Here is a 23730-nt window from a genome sequence, read left to right as displayed (position 1 = left end):
ACAGCGGGTGATTCAAAATATATGAATGAAATATTTAACAGTGGGGCGGCCCGGTAGCCCAGTGGTTAGCACGTCGGCTTCACAGTGCAGAGGTACCGGGTTCGATTCCAGCTCCGGCCTCCCTGTGTGGAGCTTGCATGTTCTCCCCGGGCCTGCGTGGGTTTTCTCCGGGTGCTCCGGTTTCCTCCCACATTCCAAAAATATGCGTGGCATTGAACACTCTAAATTGTCCCTCGGTGTGAATGTGGGCGTGGATAGTTGTTCGTCTCTGTGTGCCCTGCGATTGGCTGGCAACTAATTCAGGGTGTCTCCCGCCTACTGCCCGAAGATGGCTGGGATAGGCTCCAGCACCCCCCGCCACCCTAGTGAGGATCAAGCGGCTCGGAAGATGAATGAATGAATATTTAACAGTCAGTCATGCGCATTCCAACAGTTTAAGAGAAACTCAAATGAAGTTCCGCCCAAAACCCAAACTTAGTTCATGAGAAGTGAATGCATGATGAGACATCACTCGCCAGTGATGGCGTCTGGAGATTAGAAGATTAGAAGGAAGAACCGCCACCGAGAATATACGAGGTCGAATTGGACATTGTGGATCAGGTGTACTCACAGCAGTCGGCAGCATTAGCATTTTTATGAGTGACGTTTTTTTTGGGGGGGCAAAATACGTATGCAGAACGTACATGCAAATTCACTTTCCCGCCTTCACCAACTTTATTCTCCCGAGCAAGGCTGCCCAACAGATTATGAGCCCAAGGTCATACCAAGGACACCCAGCGAGGGAGGACACTATGATGCGAGCTATTAAAACCGCCGTTATGGAGGAAATGCGAAGGCATCTCGGGAGATGCGAGAAATGGGGATTTTCATCCGTTGCCATCTTTTCACTCTCTCCCGAAAGAGCATTTTCACCACTTTGATGGAAGCCACCCTTCCCAAGATAATTAACAACCTGATGGGTCAATTCGTGGAATGAGGTCATTGTTGGTGATGTATTTGCACCTGGGCTTTTTTTTTTTTTTTTTTTTCCCCTCCAGCTCCAATGGCAGTCCGTGTCCATTTAGTTCATCCATAAGTATGGATGAATAAGTGAAGAGAGGAAGTGCAGCTGGATCGGTTAACATCTGCTTCGCCGTTATTCTTATTCACTCGCTAATTTCAGTGTTGTTAAGTGAGAGTTGACATGCTGGGAATGTTTGTCGACATACTCTGCGGGAGTGAGCTGGAACGTCTCCAAAAGCCATTTATGCCATTTAACTCCACCATCTGTTCATTTATGACTCGGCGTGAAATTCACATTTATGAACAACCAAATTCATTCTCAACTAAACGCGTCGCGTTAATGTCAGAAAGGTTACAGGAGTGATGTCACAGCGGATGTACAATGTTCCCTCATCTTTTTATGATAAGATCAGCGAATCGCTCTAAAAATTTGGAGAGGGGGGAGGGGGGGGGTTAAGGTAGCACCTCTATTAAGGTCAGGTACACACAAAAAGTCAATCGAGATGTTTTTGGCCTGATTTTGGTCTTTCCTGACTAACGATGTTACCGGTAAACATTTGACAATCTTATGTCGTCTAAGATTGTTTTATGAGATTATCCTTATGTGATTATTCTAAGGTGACACGGAAGAGGAAAAAAAACCCCTAAAACTTTACCTTCCTTTGCGATGATTGCAAGGGGCCGCATTTTTTTTAGAAACATTCATTCATCGTCCGAACCGCTTGATCCTCACTAGGGTCGCGGGGGGTGCTGGAGCCCATCCCAGCCGTCTCCGGGCAGTAGGCGGGGGACACCCTGAATCGGTTGCCAGCCAATCGCAGGGCACACAGAAACGAACAACCATTCGCACTCACACTCACACCTAGGGACAATTTAGAGTGTTCAATCAGCCTGCCACGCATGTTTTTGGAATGTGGGAGGAAACCGGAGCACCCGGAGAAAACCCATGCAGACCCGGGGGGGAGAACATGCAAACTCCACACAGGGAGGCCGGAGCTAGAATCGAACCCGGTACCTCTGCACTGTGAAGCCGACGTGCTAACCACTGGACTACCGGGCCGCCCGCGCTTAATAATAATAATAATACTACATTTTATTTCTAGCTTCTGGGTGAACAAAAGGAACAAAAATGGAGTTCTAAATTTTCATCAGCTCGATGTCCAAGCAAGGGAAATCTCTTGAGTTGATTAACCGGTCAATTTCCGCCACTGTAAATCTTTTTCTTCGTCCATTTCGAAGAAGTGTAGATTTCCTACAACAAAAAAGGCGTATTAGCCCACCAGAATGTTACCTTTGGGTAGAATGTGACGCAGGATTCTGGTTAAGGTAAGCTATTTTAAACTAAAAAGACAAACATAATCACTAAGTGTACCTTTCATCGTCTTCAAGTGTTAGAGGAACTCGCAGCCTGCTCTGCTCTCATTAATTTGTGAATGTAGCCGATAATTGGCAGCATGTGCTTCAGCTACTTCCTTGTACACGAGGCTGCGCTACTCCGTTTTTTAAAAAAATGTATTTATTTTTTGCGGATACTGAATAACCGAACCGCTCATGTGAAAAAGGTTCAGAGTTTCCGAACAATCTGTGCTTTATAGGCCTCGCCTATTTCTTCCACACAAAAGCATTTCATCTGCCGTCCACTGTGCCGGCTCGCCTCAAAACGTCCCCCCTCGCCACCTTTTAGGGAGTCGACGTGAAGAAAGAGCCGCCTGCTAAAGACGGCGAGTGTCCCTTGAAGTCACTTCCAGTGCTCCCCCCCTTTACTTTTAGCTTTATTTTAACAATGCCCTCTCTGTCAGTTGCATGCTTAAGAGTACACTTGTCAGCCAAGGCTCCTCCATTTCCATCATTCAATTTACAGCAGCTCTTTTTGACTGCCCCCCCCCCCCCCCCCCCCCCACCTCAGTCAGCCTGGCTGCCCATCTCATTCCGGCTCAGGCTGCATGGTTCTTGTGTGATTACATCTGATTCGAGGGCCAGGTTGTGGGGGACTCTCAGGGGAGGCGGGGGGGGGGGGGGCTGGGTGCGTGAAAGATGTCCAATCTAAATGCAGATGGAAATATCCTCCAGGGATGTTTGTATTATTCCAAAAATTTTATTTGTGTATTTATACACACATTTCGTTTGCATCCACTCGCATTTCTTTCGATATCTCCCGCGGGGGGGGGGGGGGGGGGCATCTGGTCACACCAAACGAAAATAAACACGTGGCTTTTATGTTGCCGTTGGACACACCGAGCTTGTTTGGCGACTTCTTTTGAGGTGATCCCGTTGTCACGGTGACAGTGTTCTTAATGCGCGGAGCCGCGGAGCACGCCGCTTTGCGCTCTGCGGCCATCTTTAAAAAAAAAAATCATTTTGACATTCATGTGAATATAATGGCAGTAAACAGATGCGTAAAAGGAGCGGGCAGAATGAAGATCACTACCGCGTCCGCTTTGCATTTGCGTAATGAGCATGGCGATCTTTTCTCGAGAGTGATGACAAAGATTATTGCTCGAAAGTTGAAAGTTGCTAATAAATCCGCCATGTCTGATCGGTAGACAAATTGGGTTAAAGCCGCAGCTGACCCTCATTTAAAATTTCTCCCCTACGACAGCGCGAGAGAGCGCTAATCGATGAGACGACGGATTCGTGCTTTAATTCAAAAGTATTGACGCGCTCGGGCAAAAATGGATGTCGGATCCCACTCCCCCCCCCCTCGACGTTGCAAGCACGGATCCTCACAAATTGCGTACGTCGCTTGCTCTCGTCCTCTCTGCAGGTGCATCCTCCTCCATAGTTAACATGAGGAAGGTCACTCATCCTACCGTGCGGCAGCCGTTGGCCGCTGAAGCTGCGCTCCCCTGCGTCTTCACTCTTCCCAACGGCTCATCCTCTCAGTCTATCCGACTCCTGTGGACTCTCGTCAGGCTTCCTGCTGGTGGACAGGAGTCCCCTCTGGAACACGTTGTGTTGTCAGCTCAAGGTAATCCCCCCCCCCCCAAAAAAAATAAACTGTGTAACGCATTAGGACTAAAATTTCTCATATGTCTCAAGTGTAAATGATCGTTTGTCGATGGGCTGAGATAAGCTCCACCCATCTTGATGCCCTAATGAATGTAATTCTTTATACTGATAATCTCTTAAGGACGAGCGCTACAAAAACTGGATGGATAAAATATGGACATTGGGTTCCTGTCTATAACAAAATATGGACAAAAGAATTGGGACGACTGTTCTATATCAAATATAGACCAAACTATTGGGACAACTGTGTTCTAAACTAGTTCAGAAAAAAAGCTTGAGGTCAGGGTTCTTGACTTGCAGAGTGGGGGGGGGGATCCAAAATGATTGCTCGATACGTGCGACGTGATCTTCAAGATTGCGAATGAGAAAAAGACTTTCAAGGGTTTTGCTTTGTCCTTTTCTAAAGTCTGCATGATGTCAACCGTCTCGCCCCCCTAACCCCCCCTCCCCGACTGCGTCCGATGTCTCTCTGCCAAAGGTGACGTAATCAAGGTGAACGAGGCTTTCAGCGGCCGCGTCAGGCTGCCGGGATACGCCGCCGATCCCCTCAACGCTACCATGGAGATCTCCGGTCTGCGTACCAACGACTCGGGCACTTACCGCTGTCAGGTTGTCATGGGCAACAACTACGAGAGAGACGCCGTGCCCCTGGTGGTCTACGGTAAGCTCAATCGCGAGCGCCAACCACGTGATGACACAACAATTGGATGGGATTTTTTTTTTCTCTCTCTGCTAATTTGATGTGTTATCATCGCTGCGATTTGATTTCAATTACAGCGGTGGCAAGTAACAAAGCGCATGTAGGACTTTAGATTTTTATTATTATTTTTTTTTACATTTGACAATAAAAACGCATTTTCCTTTGGTACATTTCAGCAGCTTTCAGGTTTATTCAAGTACAGCACTTTTTTTTTTTTTACATCAGAATATGTACTTCTACTTAAGTACAGCAGATGAATACATTTGCCACCCTGACTAATTAAACATTAATAACATTAATTCAGCAAATCAGTCCCATCACAATGACTGACTTGATTAATGCACTGCTGCGGGGCTCTGTGCAGCCCATCTCTTTTTCTCATCTAAATTTCCACCCGAGTAATTGTGTAATCTTTTTTTTTTTTTAATGATGGCATTTGGGCTGAATACAAATGATATTCTTTCAGCTCGCTCATCTGTGAAATGCCTGCTGAACGTTCGCGTTCTTCAAGGGAATATCAACCCTTTGGTTTGAGAGAAAAACTAACCCGCGCGTGCGTTTGTGTGCTTCTGCAGGTGTGGTGTTTCATTACCAGGCTCCCGGCGCTCGTTACGCCCTCTCCTTCGCAGACGCCCGGCGAGCCTGCCAAGAGAACTCGGCTCAGATGGCCACGTCGGGCCAGATGTGGGCGGCGTACTACGACGGCTTCGCCGGCTGTGCGGCCGGCTGGCTGGATGATCAGACTGTCCGGTGAGTCGAGGAGAAATGATTTGCCACTTAGCTGCTATGCTCATTCGTTGGACACCGCCACTCTTTCTTTGTCAGAAAAAAAAATACTTTCACTTGTTATTCATAGATAGCAAAAAAAAAAAAAAATGAACCATCCATTTCTTCATTATGTATCTCACTTATCCTCACAGCACGATTCCAGTCAGTCTTCTGATTCTTTGGAGCAATGATGTCATAGCAAAAGGTGATTTATGTTTCCTTATCTTCTGCAGCTATTCTGTCCGGTCAACCGAGTTGGACTGCTCTGGCCATAAGGAGTACTCTGCTGGAGTGAGGAATTATGGGAAAAGAGACCCCAAAGAGTTGTTTGATGTGTACTGCTTTGCAAAAGAACTGGATGGTAGTGCACAGCACACGCACACACACACAATCAATAATCGATTATTTTGGACTGTAGCTCTACTATTTTATCCAGTGATCATTTTTATCATATAATCGCTTTAATACCCTCGGGCGTGGGAAAGGAGAGCCACAATCAGAGACCAGAGACGTATTTTCCAACCCCATTGTGAACTTTTTTTTTTTTTAAATTGGCCTATAAAAGTCTCAAAAATGTGCTGAATCTCTGACTAATCCGCGTGAATCACAGGACTGCAGTGGTGACATTCAAAAAACTTGCTTATTTATTTCTAGTCAAAGCACGTCTTCCTGCTACTTTTGTTGAACGCGCCACTAAAAATAGTCTGCGATTTCTGCCTTACCTGGGACAATTGGGGGAAAAAAAAAAAAATATCCGAAACATGTTTTTCTTGCACGCCGACTGTGTCGACGCTTTTGAACGCGGCCTTCAAATGAGCTCCTGGTGTCTATCTGTCTTCCCATTCTATTTTCCGCCTGCAGGCGAGGTGTTTCATACCTCAGTTCCTGGCAGGTTGTCGCTGTCTTCAGCGTCGGACCGCTGCGTGTCCTTGGGGGGCCAGCTGGCCACCGTGGGGCAGCTTTATCTGGCCTGGAGGGCCGGCCTGCATAGCTGCGCCCCGGGTTGGCTCGCCGACGGCAGCGTCCGCTACCCAGTCGGCCACCCTCGTCCGGACTGCGGAGGGAACGAGCCAGGGGTCCACACCGTCACGTTGAACATCACGAGTGACAACGCCACGGCGCTGTATGATGCGTACTGCTACAGAGGTATGGCGGGAGGCGACGGTTTGATTTATTGTCAAAGTCTTTTTCACAGCAGGCCTTTTGGCAGAAGGTTCGGCCCAACCCACCGACATGAGCAGCTCCTTCTGGTCGGCGCTATGAAAAAAAAAATTCACATCAATTTTGCATCATTTGCATAATTCAAAAGTACGAGATTGATTACTTTGACTTGAGAACAAAAATGAACGATACGAGCGCGGTATGGTGGCAGTTTGTCAGCTAGTGAATCGTTCTTAAAAAAAACAACAACAAAAACATGTCTGGCTGCTCTTAGTTCATTTTTACTGTCACACTAGAAATAAAACAAAGCGCATTTTGCATGTGAATTTACAACAATCACGTTGCCTTAAATTCCATTTAGCTTAATGCTACCGATGTAAAATGGCAAAGACGGTCTAACGAATAGCATTGTTGTCGAACCCTTTGAGCGTTGTGTTATTTTATTTTTAAACACAAATGGTAGAGCAGCACAGGTAGTCGGGTGAAATAGCAAGATTCACAGGCATATATTCTTTATCACCTACAAAGATTGACTAATAAATCAAGCTTTGTTTTTTTTTTTTTTTTTTAATAATTTGATTTTTTTTCTTAATTTTCACCAATACATTTCAATAGGCTAGAAGCATCCAGGGATTTTCACCATCGGTGGGCCGGCCCAGTCCCCAGCGAAGAGCGGGCTCCGACTGTAATGGCATTTCCATTGATTCCAATGGGGAAATGTGATTTGCGATACAAGTCTTTTGAGTTCTGAGTGTGGTTGTGGATAGAATCAAACCTCACGGCAGGACCGGAATGATTTATCTTATACTTCTTATTAGCTGCTGAGCGAAGTGATTCAATGTTCGGGAAAAGAAGAGATATACTGAAGGTAATTTTAAATGTCCTTGACGGACCAAAACTCCTCACTCCAAGCAGGCGTAGAAGCTGTAAACGCCTCGAATTTGGTCGAATGGTGACAGAACACGCCACGGCCGGTGCTGTAGCTATGGCAACAGTTAATCCCGAGCTTCATCTTCACACCGTTACACAGCTGTGAAAAAGATAGATTGACACAAGTCATGGAAGGATTGGCTTCTGAATTTTTTTTTTTTTCTGAAAATCTTCCAGTGACTCGGCATATTTTTTTTCCATCTGTATTTCCGAAGGTAAAGTGGAGAACACAGACACCATCTCTCAGATCTCCACTTCCCTGTGGAAGCCCTGGAGCTACCTCACCGACTCGAGTAGTGCGTCTTCAGCAACAGAGAGCCCGCCTGCCATTACTACTAAAGGTTTGACATTTTGTCTCATATCACTTTTGAAAGCGACCATTCATCAATTCACTCAAGTATGGAGGAATGTGAACCAGGAAGCATTAATGATGAGGAAATCTTTCATTTATTTACTTCTTAAATATAAAGTGTACATTGTGTGATTACTTCTGCATCACCGGGATACACAGATGAGAGTGGCAATTCTCCCTCGAACTGGACCGGACCGGTTGACCTTGAGGAGGAGGAGGAGTCGTCGCTTCTTAGCGTCAATGCTTGTAAGTCCAGTTGATCACATCTTTTTTTTTGCGCTGAAGCCCAAACTCGAAGGTTATACGCTAACTGTGTTCCCAGCCTCAGACCCCTGGTCCTCAGAGTCCTACGTAAGCCTTCAGATATCTCCAGGTCAAAGCATCATCGACTGGGGAGAACCATTTGAGCCAGACTCGCTTGAATTTCTCCGGCCTCCTGTCGTTCCAACGCCTGCCGAGAAGAAGGTTGGTTTTTGTTTCGGATGAATTTCCATGATCTGCAATGAAGATTATTAACGATCGATTAGATGAGACGAGTGTAGTGCCGCTAATGCTATGTGGGCTTCCTCTAGTGGTAAAAGAAACCCCGCCAAAATAAAGAAAATATCATGTTAAAAAGAAGAAGGAGCTGAGCCAAAGGGTGAAGCTCTCAATTTACCGGTCGATCTACGTTCCAACCCTCATCTATGGTCACGAGCTATGGGTCGAGATCCCGGTTACAAGCGGCCGAAATGAGTTTTCTCCGCAGGGTATCCGGGCTCTCCCTTAGAGATAAGGTGAGAAGCTCGGTCAACCGGGAGGGGCTCAGAGTCGAGCCGCTTCTCCTCCACATCGAGAGGAGCCAGATGAGGTGGCTTGGGTATCTGATTCGGATGCCTCCTGAGCGCCTCCCTGGTGAGGTGTTGCGGTCATGTCCCACCGGGAGGAGACCCCGAGGAAGACCCAGGACACGCTGGAGAGACTATATCACCCAGCTTGCCTGGGAATGACTCTGGATCCCCCGGGGAGAGCTGGAAGAAGTAGCTAGGGAGAGGGAAGTCTGGGCTTCCCTGCTAAAGCTGTTGCCCCCGCGACCCGGCCCCGGATAAGCGGTAGATGATGGATGGATGGATGGATGGATCATGTTAAAAAGAAATTCATGGAAAAAAAAACAAAAACGGAATTTAGATCGTCAAATGTAGGTCAGCCCTTCGAGAAGGCCTTGACCTTCCACCGTTGAAACCTTGATAAAATATTTGAATTGTCATTTAAATTTGAACTGGAGCTCCACCTGTGAATTTGATAAAACTTTCAGGTCATCTCGGGGATTATCGAATCCTTATGGAAGCCTTGGAACTACCTTGTGGGGACTGGTGGTGGTGGTAGTGAGGAAACGACTGCAACTCCCAAAGGAACGGCAGGTGAAGAAGATGTGAAGAAGAAGCAGAAGAAGAAGGTGGAGCAGGAGGAGGATGGAGGAAATACGACCACCGCAGCATCACCAGGTTGGATATTTCCTTCGTTATGGAGTTTTGTGTTTACACCTTTGTGGAATCATGAAATAAAGTAAGAAAAAACACATGTGGGAGAGAGAAAACGAGAACATTTTTCTTTCATAAAAATATGTTGATACAATCCATCACAGTGAGGATAATGTTTGCGTTGAATGTACAAAAGACCAAATAGCATAATTGCCTTTGCATTTTATTCCCGATAGGCACCCTTGGGTTATGGATTAAAAATGGGTACCGGCAAAACCAATTAAGAAGAATAAAACCCGCACTTGTTTTTCTGGTTATCTTCTCCGCTGGTGCTGTGAACTCGCGGTTGTTGTCACGCAGCGCCATTATTTCCGTAAACGTCCTTCTCGAGGCGACGATCATTAGGTTGTTCTCAACATCAACGCGTGTGAAGAACATCTCGTCGCTCGCAAGCTAGCAGGTCACGGAACACTTGGTGTCATCGTCGTCCTTGTTTTCATGATGTCAGGGGGGTGGGTGGGGGGGTCTGGGTGGCTGAACACCATCAAGTGTCTTCAGAGGAAAGCGATTGCCAATAAAGTGCTTTCGGAGATGTTGCATTCGATTCTGGGGAAATCTGTGAGGCTTTTGTTTGGGTCTTTGGGTCTGAGTGGCTTCGTGAGGCTTTTGTTTGGGTCTTTGGGTCTGACTGGCTTCGTGTCCGACATTTTTTTTTATTTTTAATTCCTCTTTTCTTCTTGGCCCTCCTGACCATCTGCAGCCTTATTTTCCTGGGGAAGTTTCCTGTTGAGTGGCACCCCCAAGGACGATACGACTCCAGCCAACGAAGAATTATCCGCTCGCGTGACACCTTCTCCCACTGCCTCCAATAATTCCTCGAGGACAACCATTAGTGAGGAGACTCCGCAGACGCGTCCGTCCCCCACCTCCACCCCGGTCCCTGAAACGACTTCTTCTCATGGGGAAACCACGACCCAGTCCAGTGACAAGAGGGAGGTCACGTTGATGTCCCGAGCCGGTTCCAGAGGAGGAAGAGGCAGGGGCAAGAAAAACCGTGGGGAGGACCGCAGCAGAGGAGAAGACAAGGGAAGAGGAGATGATGAAGGAAGTGGAGAGATTACCGCCGCCGAGGCCAAAGGGGAGATTCAAGTCTCACGACGTCCAGTCGGGACCAGTAAACCAAGAGAAAGGTCCAGGTCTAGAGAAAGAGGTCACAGGAAAGGACAGACCACCACCACCACCACCACCACCACCACAACCAACCCAAGTACCACTAGCGAGCCCTCCGTGATGTCCACATCTCAGATTGTGGACCTATCCGCGTCTAAACTCCTGTTCACCCTTTCAACTGAAACACAGTCCTCATCCATCCAAGCAGACTCGGATCCCATTTCTTCTACTTCTTCTTCCTCCTCCTCCTCCTCCTCCTCCTCCTCCTCCTCCTCCTCCTCCTCTTCTTCTTCTGCTGCTCCTCTTCCTTCTTCTTCTCCTTCTGCTTCTTCTTCTTCTTCCTCCACGTCATTACCATCCTCAGCACCCACAAGTTCATCCTTTTGGACATCAACCACAACTCCGAGCCCGTCTCCATCCCCAGCCCACACAGCCCGGCCGATAACGACGCTCTCCCCGTCGTCCGCATGGTCTCCACCTCCGACTCTCGGATCAGGAGGCCCTCCCGCATTTCCTCCCGCAGACAACCAGAACGGCTCCGCTAACCTGGAGGCGCTGCTCGATTGGGTTCCGGTGGAGAGCGTGGCACTTCTCAACATCTCTCTGGAACCCCCTCCAGAGGAGGAAGAGGAGGAGCAAGAGGAGGAGCCTGCCTGGTCCCAGACTGTGGGCTCGGGGTCGCCGTTACCAGGCAATATGGAGGAGGAGGGGAGCAGGTTCAACGTCAGCAACATCACTCTGGTCCCGGCTGGTGAGTACCGATGTCCTGCTTTCATTTCATCTCCTGGTTATTATCATCTCCTCTCGCACTGCCGTGCTGAGTCAGGTCGAGATTATTGCACGGTGCCACGCAATCGATATACAGTACATTTGTCGGGTTCAAAGTAAATCCGATTTTTATTAACGAGAATGTACTCGTTTAACCTATCTGTGGGTCCCATCAGATCCAAAAGCTAAACGCAGCTTCAGTGTCGTTGGATTCACAGATTAGCAGCGTGTATTTGTGTCTGCTGCATGCGCCACATGCTGATCAGTACAGTAACTGCCGACTCCTGTTTTCAAACCGCTTGGGCGTGATTTTCTGCGCGAAGGTTTTTGCAACACTTTCACGGTTTGTTTGATGATGCGTTGGAAGAGTAAATAACCTTAAGCCAAGCATCCGTTACTTTTTTGCGAAGCAATGACTCACCCGGTTGACTCCTGAAGGCAGATGATCGAGCGGTCGAGTACACCGCTTGTCCTTGACGAGGCGTGTGTACTTAATGTGTGAATCATCAATATGTGAGGAGGTCAATGAGAGAACAAGGTATAAATATGTGGGGGGGTGGGGGGGTTCTGGTACTGGGATTTGTGTCATTCCGATAACCAGCAATAAATATAAAATTCTAGGAAATCTCACAAAAGATTGACTTTTCATTTCCTCCCTGACCTTGTCACAGTTGGTTTATATTCAAAATAATACAGTGTCAGCCCCCCAACCCCCTCCCCCCCTTCCGTCCGCACCTTTCCGTCCGTGTCGACAGTCTGCAGCACGGGCGCATCTCAGTGCTTTGCTTTGCCACCTATTTTTTGCTTTGCTAATGAGCACGCGCATGAGAAACATCCCATCGCCCGCCATTGGAAATCCTCCCGAGCGTTGTTGACACCCCCACATTTCCATGCTGATTACTTTGCTCCTCTGCAAATCTGCAGCGAGCAAATCAAAACCGCCAACTAGGGCGGTAAAAGGCGAGAACGGGCTGTAAATCGTATCGACTAGGAAGCCTGGGAGTGGGGGAGGGAGGGAGGGAGGGAGGGAGGGAGGGAGGGAGGGAGGGAGGGAGGGAGGGAGGGGGGCGACAGACCGGGGCTGCTTGTGTTCGGGGGGATGAAGGTTGATTGATTGAGCGGGAGCCCCCCCGGGAGGCATGCAGGCGGGAGGGCCATAAACACACAGACGCTGATCTCTTAACCACGCGGACTGGAGATGCGGATGGATGAGCTTGCAAGGGAGTGAGACCGAGCGATGGCGGTGGACCTTTGTGGCGCAGGTCGTTTTTGCTCCCCGTCGCTTCGACGGTTGCGGTTGATTGTGGGGGCGGAGAAAACGACCGCAAGGTCGAGACACGATGAGGCAAACACAACACAACGCATGCATGCACAAACACGTTGCCATGGTTCGGGCTCTCCAACGGGTTGCGATCACTTATTCAATATTCCCCATGTCTGGCTTCAGCGCCGTGTAAGAGTTCACTCTGCGCGTCATCATCGAGGGAGGAAAAATTACATTTAGATGCACCTTGAGCTGGACATCAAGGACATGCAATAAATGCTTGACATTTACAAACGACTTTACCGGATGACGTCACGCTTGGCATGCGGCCTGCACAAATAGAACTCCGCGGAACACAAATGGGCGGCCCGGTAGTCCAGTGGTTAGCACGTGGGCTTCACAGTGCAAAGGTAGCGGGTTCGATTCCACCTCCGGGCTCCCTGTGTGGAGTTTGCATGTTCTCCCCGGGCCTGCGTGGGTTTTCTACGGGTGCTCCGGTTTCCTCCCACATTCCAAAAACATGCGTGGCAGGCTGATTGAACACTCTAAATTGTCCCGAGGTGTGAGTGTGAGTGCGAATGGTTGTTCGTTTCTGTGTGCCCTGCGATTGGCTGGCAACCGATTCAGGGTGTCCCCCGCCTACTGCCCGAAGACAGCTGGGATAGGCTCCAGCACCCGCCCGCGACCCTAGTGAGGAGCAAGCGGCTCGGAAGATGAATGAATGAATGAATGAACACAAATGGGTGCAAAATGTGCGAATGAACATCTCTTTTGTGCCCCTGTGTGAATTTATTTGGCGCGTCATTTGCGTCGGTGGTGTCTGATGCTGTGCGGACCAGAGGACGGTTCACTCGGTCGGCTCCGTCCACACGCACTCGATTGATTTTTCTGCAACACTCACTTTAATGAAGAGCCGATTGCGCAAGATTTATCTTTGCAACGCAGTGGCTCCTAGCTTAGCTTTGCCACCTCTCTTGGTATTTGTTGGGTCATGCCTGGAAAATTAAAAATTATGGCCTGGATTGGTGTAGCGCCCCCCCCCCCCCCCCCCCATGTGGAACCAATCCTCATCTTTTGTGCTCTTTCTAAAATGCTCTAACAACATCATCATGAAGAAGGAGCTCAATTTAGCCTCGGGGTCATTAGTGAAAAGTCTGCCTGTGTTCGTGTTAGCGCTGCGGAGCGGCAATTAAAATGCGAACACACAAAGGACGAATATCGTTGTTGCTTGACAATTTGCTGTCTTTACGGCTTGCGATTCACGGAAATGATGCATTTCCAGTGAATCATCTGCAGTTCTCCCACCTAACCGCGTGAGTATTCTGCCGAAGCTTCGTTTCGAGCTGGCCTCGACCTCTGACGACCCGCAGTTCGGTGTTGCGAGACACACGCATGCGTCCGCCCCAGCGAAACTTTTTTTGACGGTTTGACTCTCAGTTTTGCTGTTCAAAGTGTTTTGATCAAGGTTCAAAATGCTAAATGTGCTTATTCCGACGAGCCTTGGATCATGTTGTAAGATGAGTTTGAAATGAGATCATTGGTTTGTGATCACAGTTGGTGGTATCTTTATGGTTTGAACAATGATGAACATTTTAGAGATGGGCGTTTATTAATTACATTTTTTATTATAATATGACATTATTATCGTATTCATTTATGATGTTTATTGACGATCTCGGCGCCATCTGCTGAGTTACCGGCCATGCGAATCATCATAGCCTAGCGATTGAAATTCACCCAGTGCGCGTGCACGCCGCAAACGACAGGAAAAAAAAGCCTTAGCGTGCACGTACACAATGTCCGAGGTGACGGAACAAAGACTCCAGAAGCTAGCTTTGCGACCACACTGAACGGGTGGTGTTTTTCAAAGACCCTAATAAGTCGCCATAACGAGCGGTTGAGGGGAGAAACATGTGGCTCTCTGTCAATTGATATGGAAATGTGTAATTGTGGAAACGGACCACACGCACGCACGCACGCATTTAGCGGGTGAATGGCGGGGCCGAGGCGTTCGGCGGCGGGGGGTCTGCTCATTTCTGCCGAGGATGTCTGATGTCTGAAGTTCTCACGCTGCCCGCTAACGCTCGGCGGAGTGAGCCGGGCCGGGGCTCGCTTTCCATATGGTAACCATGGCAACTGCGGCCGTGAGTGGATGGCGGGGTTGAAGCGCTCCGGCTTCTGATCCCTGTGAAAAGAGGCGGAGTGGATGCGAAATGGATACGAGGGGTGCTGCAGCCGTTGCTTGTGGGTCAGCTGCCGTTGATGGCTAATTAGCATTGCATGGCTGCGGGCTGGTTCATTTAAAAGATCTGCATCGGGACTGGCAATCGTCACGTGCATCTACATGCGTAATATGTACTATGTACTATGTACTATAATATGTAATATGTACTATGACTATAATGTAAAGCAATGACATGTTTTTGTTCAACTCGGTGGACATTAGCCAGCTCCTTCTTGACCACCTGGGAGGAGTATAATATCGACATAGTGATATATGGCAGCTAAGCTAAGCCATAATATTAGTCATTCGTGATCGATGATAAAGAATATATGGCTGAGAGATTGTTCTGTTTTAATATAACACAGTTTGCGTTCAAATATCATAATATATGTTGCTTAGCATGGTTATAACACTGCGGCTCGAATGCTTTCGGGCCGTCTATGGTGATTCACATGACGTGTTCGCATTAAGCTAGCGGCAAAGTTATACCGTTGGTTGAAATACCCAACGTGTAATTCGCTTAGTTTTACGCTTGTTTTGACATTGAACTTGAAGTGGAATTAAACATCTTTCTTGTTTTGAGGTTCATTGAGTTGACTTTCAGACATCATACAGTGTTCATATCTCAAATTGTTGCTCACAAGTCAAGGCGGACAAATCACAGACAGCTATTATGTCCATAAATCCCCAAATTATATCTCAAATCACCACTGTATGCATGTACCGGTATATTTTTCTTTACAGTGTTTGTTTTTAAAGATTGTCTCATGACACTGAAAATACAAAGACATACGGTACCTTAGCAGAAGGTCTCCCATAATGGACTGCTTTAATTTAGTTTGTTTGTCTTTTGTTCTTTGCAATTGCTATCAAGCAGTATTACCCCAAGAATATCAGGCTAGGAGCCCTGAAGGCAACCCCAGTTGGTCATCAAGGAAAAATAATGCTATTAATGAAATTGGTTTGTTGTCGCCAATAGTAAGAACATATTATGACATTCTGGTATGATAAGTCTAGTAAGTCGTACTCCAGGGGTAAATTTCTGAATTTTTTAACTGCTGAAAGGTTATTTTATAAATGAACACTCTTTTTGTTGTTGCTGTTAACGACAAGAATATTTCAAATTATTTGAAATGATTGAACATAGATGAGGCTCCGGTATCAGTCCGCTGACTGTGGTTAGAATCCTTTTATTTCAATTCATCCCCCCTCCCCATGTTGAATTGTCTCTTTTAGTGGAGCCCTGCGTGACAAACCCATGTCTGCATGGAGGAAAGTGCCTTCCTCAGGGAACAGGCTACAGCTGCTACTGCCCACAAGGCTACGCGGGGGAGAACTGTGAGATTGGTGAGTGATGCCTCCGCAGACACGCACATAAACTCTAATACACACACACACACACACGCCCGCACACATCAGCGTGATCAAGTTGTCGTTACGTCGAGGCGATAAATATGCATCTTAAAATGAATTTTAAAAATGGACAGGGAATGAGCTAATATTTAACAGAAGGTCATTCCAGAGGTAAGTAAAGATACGGTGAAGTCTACAGTTTGGCATACCTACTTGTTTACAGACTCTTTTTTTTAACCTATGCAACACTCACTTTTTGTGCCAAGTCTCATTTTGGTGACATTTGTGGCAACTTGGTGCCAAAGAATCGTTGAAGTGATTTGTTGAGCTTTGTTGCGACAAAAGTAGTGCTTTTTCGCCATCTTGTGGCATCTGTCGGCAATTACAAAATGATGAATGCTTAGAAACATGCGGTTCAGCGTAGGCGCGAACAACGTCTCGAGCACTGCGTACAACAAGAGCAAAACCAAACGCGGAACGTTCTCGATGCAGAAGAGCAACACTTGTTACAGCTCTCGTAGCGGATCTACTAACATTGTAATGATGCCGTCGGGATGTTTGTGAGTCACGTTGCGGTCTCACGTTAGACACCCGCACGGACCGTCACACGCCTGCTCGGCCTTTGGAGGAGCAAATTGGAGTGTTTAAGTGGTTCTCTTCAGGGCACACTTGAGCGATGAAGCGGTCACCCCTCGAGGAAGTGAACGCGGACGGATAAACGAACCGCGAGTGGTGACATCCTACCCGCCTTATTTCCTAGGAGCACAATTATTTTTTTGTGTTTCGGATGGACAAATGATGTATGCGTATTGTGAATGAATAATGGTTGATGTATGAATGACGGATTGATTAATGGATGATGATTGACGACGGCTGAGAGATGTGCTGATACGTGAATTTTGGAACGGATGAGGACCAGTGTATGACTGAATGAATTCCAGATCGATAAGGAAAGGACAGAATAGGAGCTACAATAGTGGCTGCGGTTGCGTTATGCATCCACTAGATGGAGCTACGCTAGAGATAATGCAATATAATATAGCTTTATCCATATCAAGCTTTCGCCACCACTGCAGCTGTAACGACGCGCTTTACAGTACATTTAAAATACTGCTGTGTGTATTGCAGATAAAGAATTGAAGATAAAGAATACTTCTTTGTCTTTTGTGAGAAATGGTATAATACCGGCGCACCTGACTGAATTGGATATATTAAACTAAATGTGGCCGAGGCACCCGCATCGGAAGGAGCAGAACAATGACCTGTGAATTAAAGCAAAAAAACTGAAGAAAAAAAAAGGTTACTTTAGCGGGAGACGAGAACAGAATTGTTGCGTTTCCATTCATTTCAATGGGGGAAATGATTTGAAATAATAATATTGCATTGTCACGGAATGAATTAAATTGGATCTCAAGGCACCGCTATATTTGTCTCTGCATGTGAGGAAGGAGCATCTAAGCCTCCAGCGCGCACACACGGGCTATTTTGGAAGACATTGAGAGCGTCTCCTTATGTGAGACAATAGGACGGACAAAAAAAAATATGCACAGGGGATTAAACCTCCGCACCTCCTGTTCAAGTCATGCTACGATGCTCTCTAACATCAATGTAGTCCTCTTCTTGAAACAAGAACACGTGGCGGAATTGTTTTTGTGACAGTGGCTGAATGTCACACAAATGGACACGTTTTCTTCTTGTCACCATCCTTTTCATGTGAGCCCGAATGAGATGCCCCCCCCCCCCTCTCTTTCTTCCTCCTTGCAGACGTTGATGACTGCCAGTCGGAGCCATGTGAGAATGGAGGCACTTGCATCGACAAGATTGATTCTTTCCTCTGCCTTTGCCTGCCCAGTTACGGAGGAGACACGTGCGAGAAAGGTGAGAGGTGAAACACTGAGCCAGCGCGGAGGGACAAAGCAAAAAGGGGGTGACTCAAAAAGCGCCATTGACTCATTTGCGCGATGCTAATGGAGGCTGCCGCTCACTGCTTGGAAGTAATGAAATAGAAATTCTTTGTATCTGTACGTACTTTTACTTTTTTAGGTCTTTTACTCACTACATTGATTTAACTTTACTATATTGTACAGGTAGAGGATCAAGGACAAGTTCTCATTTATCGTTCTTCGTTTCGACCCGCCTGGGAAAGTGCGAGAATGTTCTGTCTCTCTCGCTAACGGGTCCTCGCTCCAAGCGCTGCGGTGCGTTCAATGTCCCACGGAAACAGCAGTATCACAAACGAATATCACCCTACAGAAACTAACAATAAAATAACAGTCTTATCAAGGCTGGGTTACATAATGAAATAGAAAGTCTTTGTATCTGTACGTACTTTTACTTTTTTTTTAGGTCTTTTAACTCACTACATTTGTAAACTGATACAGTCGTTGTACTTTCTACTAGTTACTTGGTCCAAATAGGCCTGTTAGTTTATTTCTACCACCGCACATGCGGGGAAGTAAAGTCACGTGAGAGCTTGATTGAGCGATCGAGATCTTGACGACTTTTTAAAGGTGGGGGGGGGGGGTGCTCGGGGCGGCAACGACATGAAGGAATGTGAACCTGGAAGCATTCACGACCTTCAAACAACGCAAACAAAGTCAAACAAAAAATTGTTGACGCGCAATGCAAATCAAAAGCGCACCCACTATTGCAAAAGCGTGTGCGATGTGCGTGCGTGTAATGAGTATTAATGAATCTGTCATCTTTGTAGCAGTCATTGTATCCTCTGGGTTATTTATGGACATTAAAGATGCAGGGAGAGAAGAGGCTGTGTGAAAAGCGTCTTTTATGTAGTGCTGCAAACTGCCAAATGCCTCTCCTCCCTTCTACATCACTCTTGCTCTTTCAATTTGAATATATGATTTTATTTTTTTTCGCCCCCCGCAGACATAGAGGGCTGTGAGCACGGCTGGAGGAAGTTCCACGGCCATTGCTACAGGTAAGAAATGATGGCGTTGCGGTCCTCTATCTTTTTCGTATCTTTTTATCATCATCACTAATGATAACCCGATTTTGCTTATAGTGATGATTTAGTCTCTTGAATGCGGCTTTCTTTTTCTTGGAGGATGAAAGGGTTAATAGGCGCCGCGCGTAGACGGCTTCTTTCTTGTAATGCCGTCAACGACATGTTTAACATGTTATGTCAAGGTCAAAGCCCCCTTACGAGCCATGCTGCGATTAATTCCTCTCTAAATAAATGACTTTTTTTTTTTCGCTTTTATGATGAGCTTTTAATCAGTGGCAGAGGAACTTTATTGAGCCGGTGTGGATGATGGAAGCGGGACAAAATATGTGGGTGTTTTTTGTTTCCCCCCCCCCCCGTCTCTCAGGTACTTCACCCACAGACACACGTGGGAAGACGCGGAGAAAGACTGCAGAGAGCACAGCGCCCACCTGAGCAGTGTCGCCACCGCCAATGAGCAAGAGTTTCTCAACGGTAAGTTGAAAAATTCTGTTGTAAAATGATCTACGCCCACTGTCCAAAATGTTTCGGGATTCTTAGAGCATCTAACAAGGTCCAATGAGACAATTACTATCAAATAAATGAATAGCCAGCGACCCTCGTGAGGATAAGCGGATGGAGAGCGTCGTGAATCTGACTGTCCTTATCTTTTGTCTTACGTTGTAATTTGTTGACACATTAAGAGAAATATATAGTTTTAAAAAAATACTATATCGGCCAATTAATTCAGTTTTACTTACCTCTTCTATTTATTGGTCCTTAATTATTAATTAAGGACCGAATTAAGGACCTTCGGGTTAATTAAGGACCTGCGGTTACTATAGTGGGCAGCTTGTCATGTTATCAGGTTTACAGGGTGCATGAAAGGGTTAATGACAGCATGTTGTTTTGAAAGGTCTCGGCCACGACAACGCCTGGCTGGGTCTAAACGACCGCACGGTGGAGGACGACTTTCAGTGGACTGACGGCAACGAACTGGTCAGTGAGCACTCCTCCGATATTACCGCTTCCAGTCGTGCAAGCCTGCTGATAAATCAAGCGCAATCATTTCTTTTGCAGGTGTACGAGAACTGGCGGGAGAGCCAGCCGGATAACTTTTTCGCAGGAGGCGAGGACTGCGTGGTGACCATTGCTCACGAGGATGGCAAATGGAACGACGTGCCCTGCAACTACAATCTGCCTTACATCTGCAAGAAGGGAACAGGTACTTTTTACTCGATGCACGAAACGCAGACAGAGTTGAGCTCCAAAGCGGTGCTGATTGATTTAGTAAGGTGGCTTGGATGTGGATGGTGACGAATTCGAGTTTGACAACCCCCCTGCGTCGACTTGGGTGGGTCCTTCCAGTGTTGTGCGGGACCCCGCCCGCCGTGGAAAACGCCCACCTGGTCGGTCGGCGGAGGTCACACTATGACATCCACGCGGTGGTGCGCTACCAGTGCTCGGAGGGCTTCTACCAGCGTCACATTCCCACCGCGCGTTGCAGGGCCGACGGCAGCTGGGAGCGACCCAGGATCATCTGCGCCAAATGTAAGTCCGCTCGATGGGACGGATTTTGAATCCTCGCGAGGCCCTTTTCACGTCGTTTTCGACGGTCTTTGGAGCCATAAATAAGTCTTTTTGGAAAAAAGGACAAAAATAAAGACCGTCCCGAAAGCTAAAAATACCTTTATCGGGTTTTCATCCAAAGAACAATGACTGTGGGATTTCGTGTTTGTTAAACAAAAAAAAAAAAAAAAACTTATTTGATCGTCTACTTCAAGAACACATTTCAGCCTAGAACATAAAATATGGGCACGTTAATAATAGCACAAACATTTCTTTTCAATCAGAGAAAGGTGGCGCTTATATTTAACGTTACTGTTGGAAACGTTGGGACACAATCGAATGTTTAATTTAAGCCAAATGTTTTAGTGTAAAAGTCCATTACATAAAAAGTGGTAACAAGGTAACATGCCAGCGCAAGGTCGCACGGTGTCAGAGCGACCTTTTTTTTTCATTCCTACCGACTGCTGTCAGGCTGATGAATAAAAAATAACAATCATAATAATAATAATAATTAAATTATGTGAAGTAAAATTGTAAATAGTACTGCGATTTATCCATTGTGTTCATATTGTATTTAATGGAAAGATGTTTGTTGTTTTTTTTTTCTCCTTTCTTCTTTCTACATACATTCTTGCTGCTGGAGGCTGTAAATTTCCCCAGTGTGGGACGAATAAAGGATATCTTATCTTATCTTATCTTGTCTTATGATGGTTTCTTCGAGGCCCACCGATCATTTTATTCACCAACTGTCATCAGAACATACTGAAAATTTGATAGAACATTCCAGAATCTGCCCTTTTTTTTATTTTTATTTATTTATTTTATTTTTTATTTTTTCCATTGAAGTACAGGTGTTGAATCTGCATTGCGCTTCAGAGTATGCCTCTTTAGCCCTTCCTGCTACTAACCGACTGTCACGGCCTTCCAGCCCGGCGCTCCCACCGCTACCGACGCCATCATCGCCGAGAGCGCCGCGAGCGTCGCGGCCACAGGAGGCACGGCGAGGGCCACAAGGCCAGAGAGAACGCGCGCAGCTACGACTGAACCAAATGACACGCCGCCTGCAAAGCCCAGGTGGTACTTGTGCGGCTCCCGCAAGCGAAGAAGTGATTTCCTCGGTCTGCTTCGAACTGCTTTCTTCCTCCTGACGAGTACGTAAGGTTTTATTGCTCTCACACATAGAGGTGATCTCATTAACCGCACCGGCTTTGGCTGTTTTAATGTTTTGTTTCCCCCCCCCAACCGACTTTTAAACTCACTTCCTTTAACTAAGGTCCGACGCGAACACTAACCGTAACGCTAGATCTCACGCTCCCTAATCTTTCCCTCTCTCGCCCGCCGTGAACTTGAGTCGGTCAGACTGGCGGCAGAGTGTGTGTGTGTGCGTGTCTGCGCGTGCATGTAAGTGAGGAATGTTTTTGGTTTTGTGATCTGAAAATGACTCGACGAGTATTCTGTTACAAAGCACACGTCATTGAGGCAAGAGAGCGAGGTGACCCTCTGCTTTGTCTTTTTTTTTGTACGTGCAAGCACACGCATTGCGATTTCTTCTACTGACATGCTTTTTTTAAATTTTAATATCTGCTCCTTTTTCTGTCACGTTTTATTTATTACTTTTGCTAGTGAAAATGCTCTTCTGTTATTTTGTACTCATTTGGTGGAACATGTTTTGTTTTGTTTTTTCTAATCCAGTATTATGTCATATGGTCAGCCAGTATTAACACGAATCAGTTGATTGTCTCTAATCTTGAGTATTGTACATATTGTGGTGTTTACTGGCTGATGTTTAATCAATAGCTGGACCTTGTCCAATCGGATCATGCGCCTCAAGCGCTCTCTGTGACTCAGTGAGTGGCATTGACAACTTGATTGATTATATGAATGAGATTATTTGACTCCGCTCACTCGTACCTAAATTGCTTACAACTTCCTTCCATCATTGCATGGCTACATTTACTTGATGGCTAGAATGTGGAGATTATTATGATTTTATTTTTTTCGGTCTTTGATATTTGAATTGTCATCTACCTTTTTTGGTGTTCTTATGACGTCCTGTTGTTGTTTCATTCTTAATAAAGAGGAAAATGATACAGCATTTACGATTGTGTATTTTCAATGATTATCAATGAGAATAGGTAAATAGCTAAGAACTCGAGTTTTTTTTAGGAGCTTTTTGTTTTAAACTGCTCCCAAACGCAAGCTAACAATGATGTCACGTGATAGATAGCAGACGATCCATCCAGGGTTCAGCTCTTATCAGTTATATGGGCCAGCAGCACTGTGACCTCATCATTGGGTAAAAGATCAGCGCCACTCAAGCCATTGTTAGCGTGTCAACGGGGAACCGCTAACGAATCAAATTCCAATTAAAAACACGTTGAGCGCAGGCTGTATTTCATAATAATCGTCACCTTTATTTTTCAACATTAAAATTTGCAATTTGTAAGTCATTTCTTGCATTTTTGGCATGGTCTTTTTAACTTGAACCTTCCTGTACACTTTCGCTTTGAATTTAATTCGGTTCAGTTTTGTTCAACACAATTGTTTTGATACCTTAGATCCTGGAATTAAAACGGTGGTATTTAATTTGACTCAACTGCTGAAGAAGAAGATGAGGAGAGACAGGAAGTGGATGTGTTGCGTGAGTCACCCGAAAGCTGTGCTCGCTGATCACAGTCCTCACCCCCATTAAAGACCTTGGTATCAGGGTCCAACAGTCCAGACAAGGGAGTGCTGCACTGGGCCACTCGCAGCAACATGATTCCAACTTTCCTCCAGGTATGGGGTTAGAACAGAGGTCCCCAACCGTCGGGCCGCGGACCGGTACCGGTTCTCGGGGCATTTGGTACCAGGCCGCACAATAAGAACTTACCTTAATTCCTTCGTATTTATTTTGGAATACGAAAGATATTTTATTTTGAAAAATTACCGGATTATCCGTTACATCCGGCTGTGTCACTTGACACACGTCAAACCACGCTTCTACGTCACGTGACTCATTACGCTGAAAAACAAAACACCTGAGCTTGCTAAATGAGTCAAATAAACTGCTGGAGATC

The 23730-nt window shown here is 46.4% G+C and overlaps 1 protein-coding gene across 1 annotated transcript in view; it reads left to right on the top strand.

Annotated features, from left to right (window-relative positions):
• LOC127615967 (neurocan core protein-like) overlaps positions 1 to 22766 on the top strand; it is a 28766-nt gene extending 6000 nt beyond the window's left edge. Inside the window, exons 3-20 of the mRNA XM_052087331.1 lie at positions 3767 to 3970; positions 4490 to 4672; positions 5287 to 5461; positions 5713 to 5840; positions 6341 to 6625; positions 7786 to 7911; positions 8082 to 8168; positions 8245 to 8387; positions 9217 to 9406; positions 10143 to 11303; positions 16045 to 16155; positions 17926 to 18039; positions 19048 to 19099; positions 19491 to 19597; positions 20019 to 20101; positions 20183 to 20327; positions 20471 to 20653; positions 21600 to 22766. Coding sequence (XP_051943291.1) covers positions 3767 to 3970; positions 4490 to 4672; positions 5287 to 5461; positions 5713 to 5840; positions 6341 to 6625; positions 7786 to 7911; positions 8082 to 8168; positions 8245 to 8387; positions 9217 to 9406; positions 10143 to 11303; positions 16045 to 16155; positions 17926 to 18039; positions 19048 to 19099; positions 19491 to 19597; positions 20019 to 20101; positions 20183 to 20327; positions 20471 to 20653; positions 21600 to 21715 — 3593 coding nt within the window. The 3' untranslated portion in view covers positions 21716 to 22766. The remainder of the gene's footprint in view (positions 1 to 3766; positions 3971 to 4489; positions 4673 to 5286; positions 5462 to 5712; positions 5841 to 6340; positions 6626 to 7785; positions 7912 to 8081; positions 8169 to 8244; positions 8388 to 9216; positions 9407 to 10142; positions 11304 to 16044; positions 16156 to 17925; positions 18040 to 19047; positions 19100 to 19490; positions 19598 to 20018; positions 20102 to 20182; positions 20328 to 20470; positions 20654 to 21599) is intronic.
• The last annotated feature ends 964 nt before the right edge of the window (positions 22767 to 23730 follow it).

This window comes from Hippocampus zosterae, chromosome 15 (assembly GCF_025434085.1).
Source record: "Hippocampus zosterae strain Florida chromosome 15, ASM2543408v3, whole genome shotgun sequence".
Classification (NCBI taxonomy): Eukaryota; Metazoa; Chordata; class Actinopteri; order Syngnathiformes; family Syngnathidae; genus Hippocampus; species Hippocampus zosterae.
This window is presented reverse-complemented; position numbering and strand designations above follow the sequence as displayed.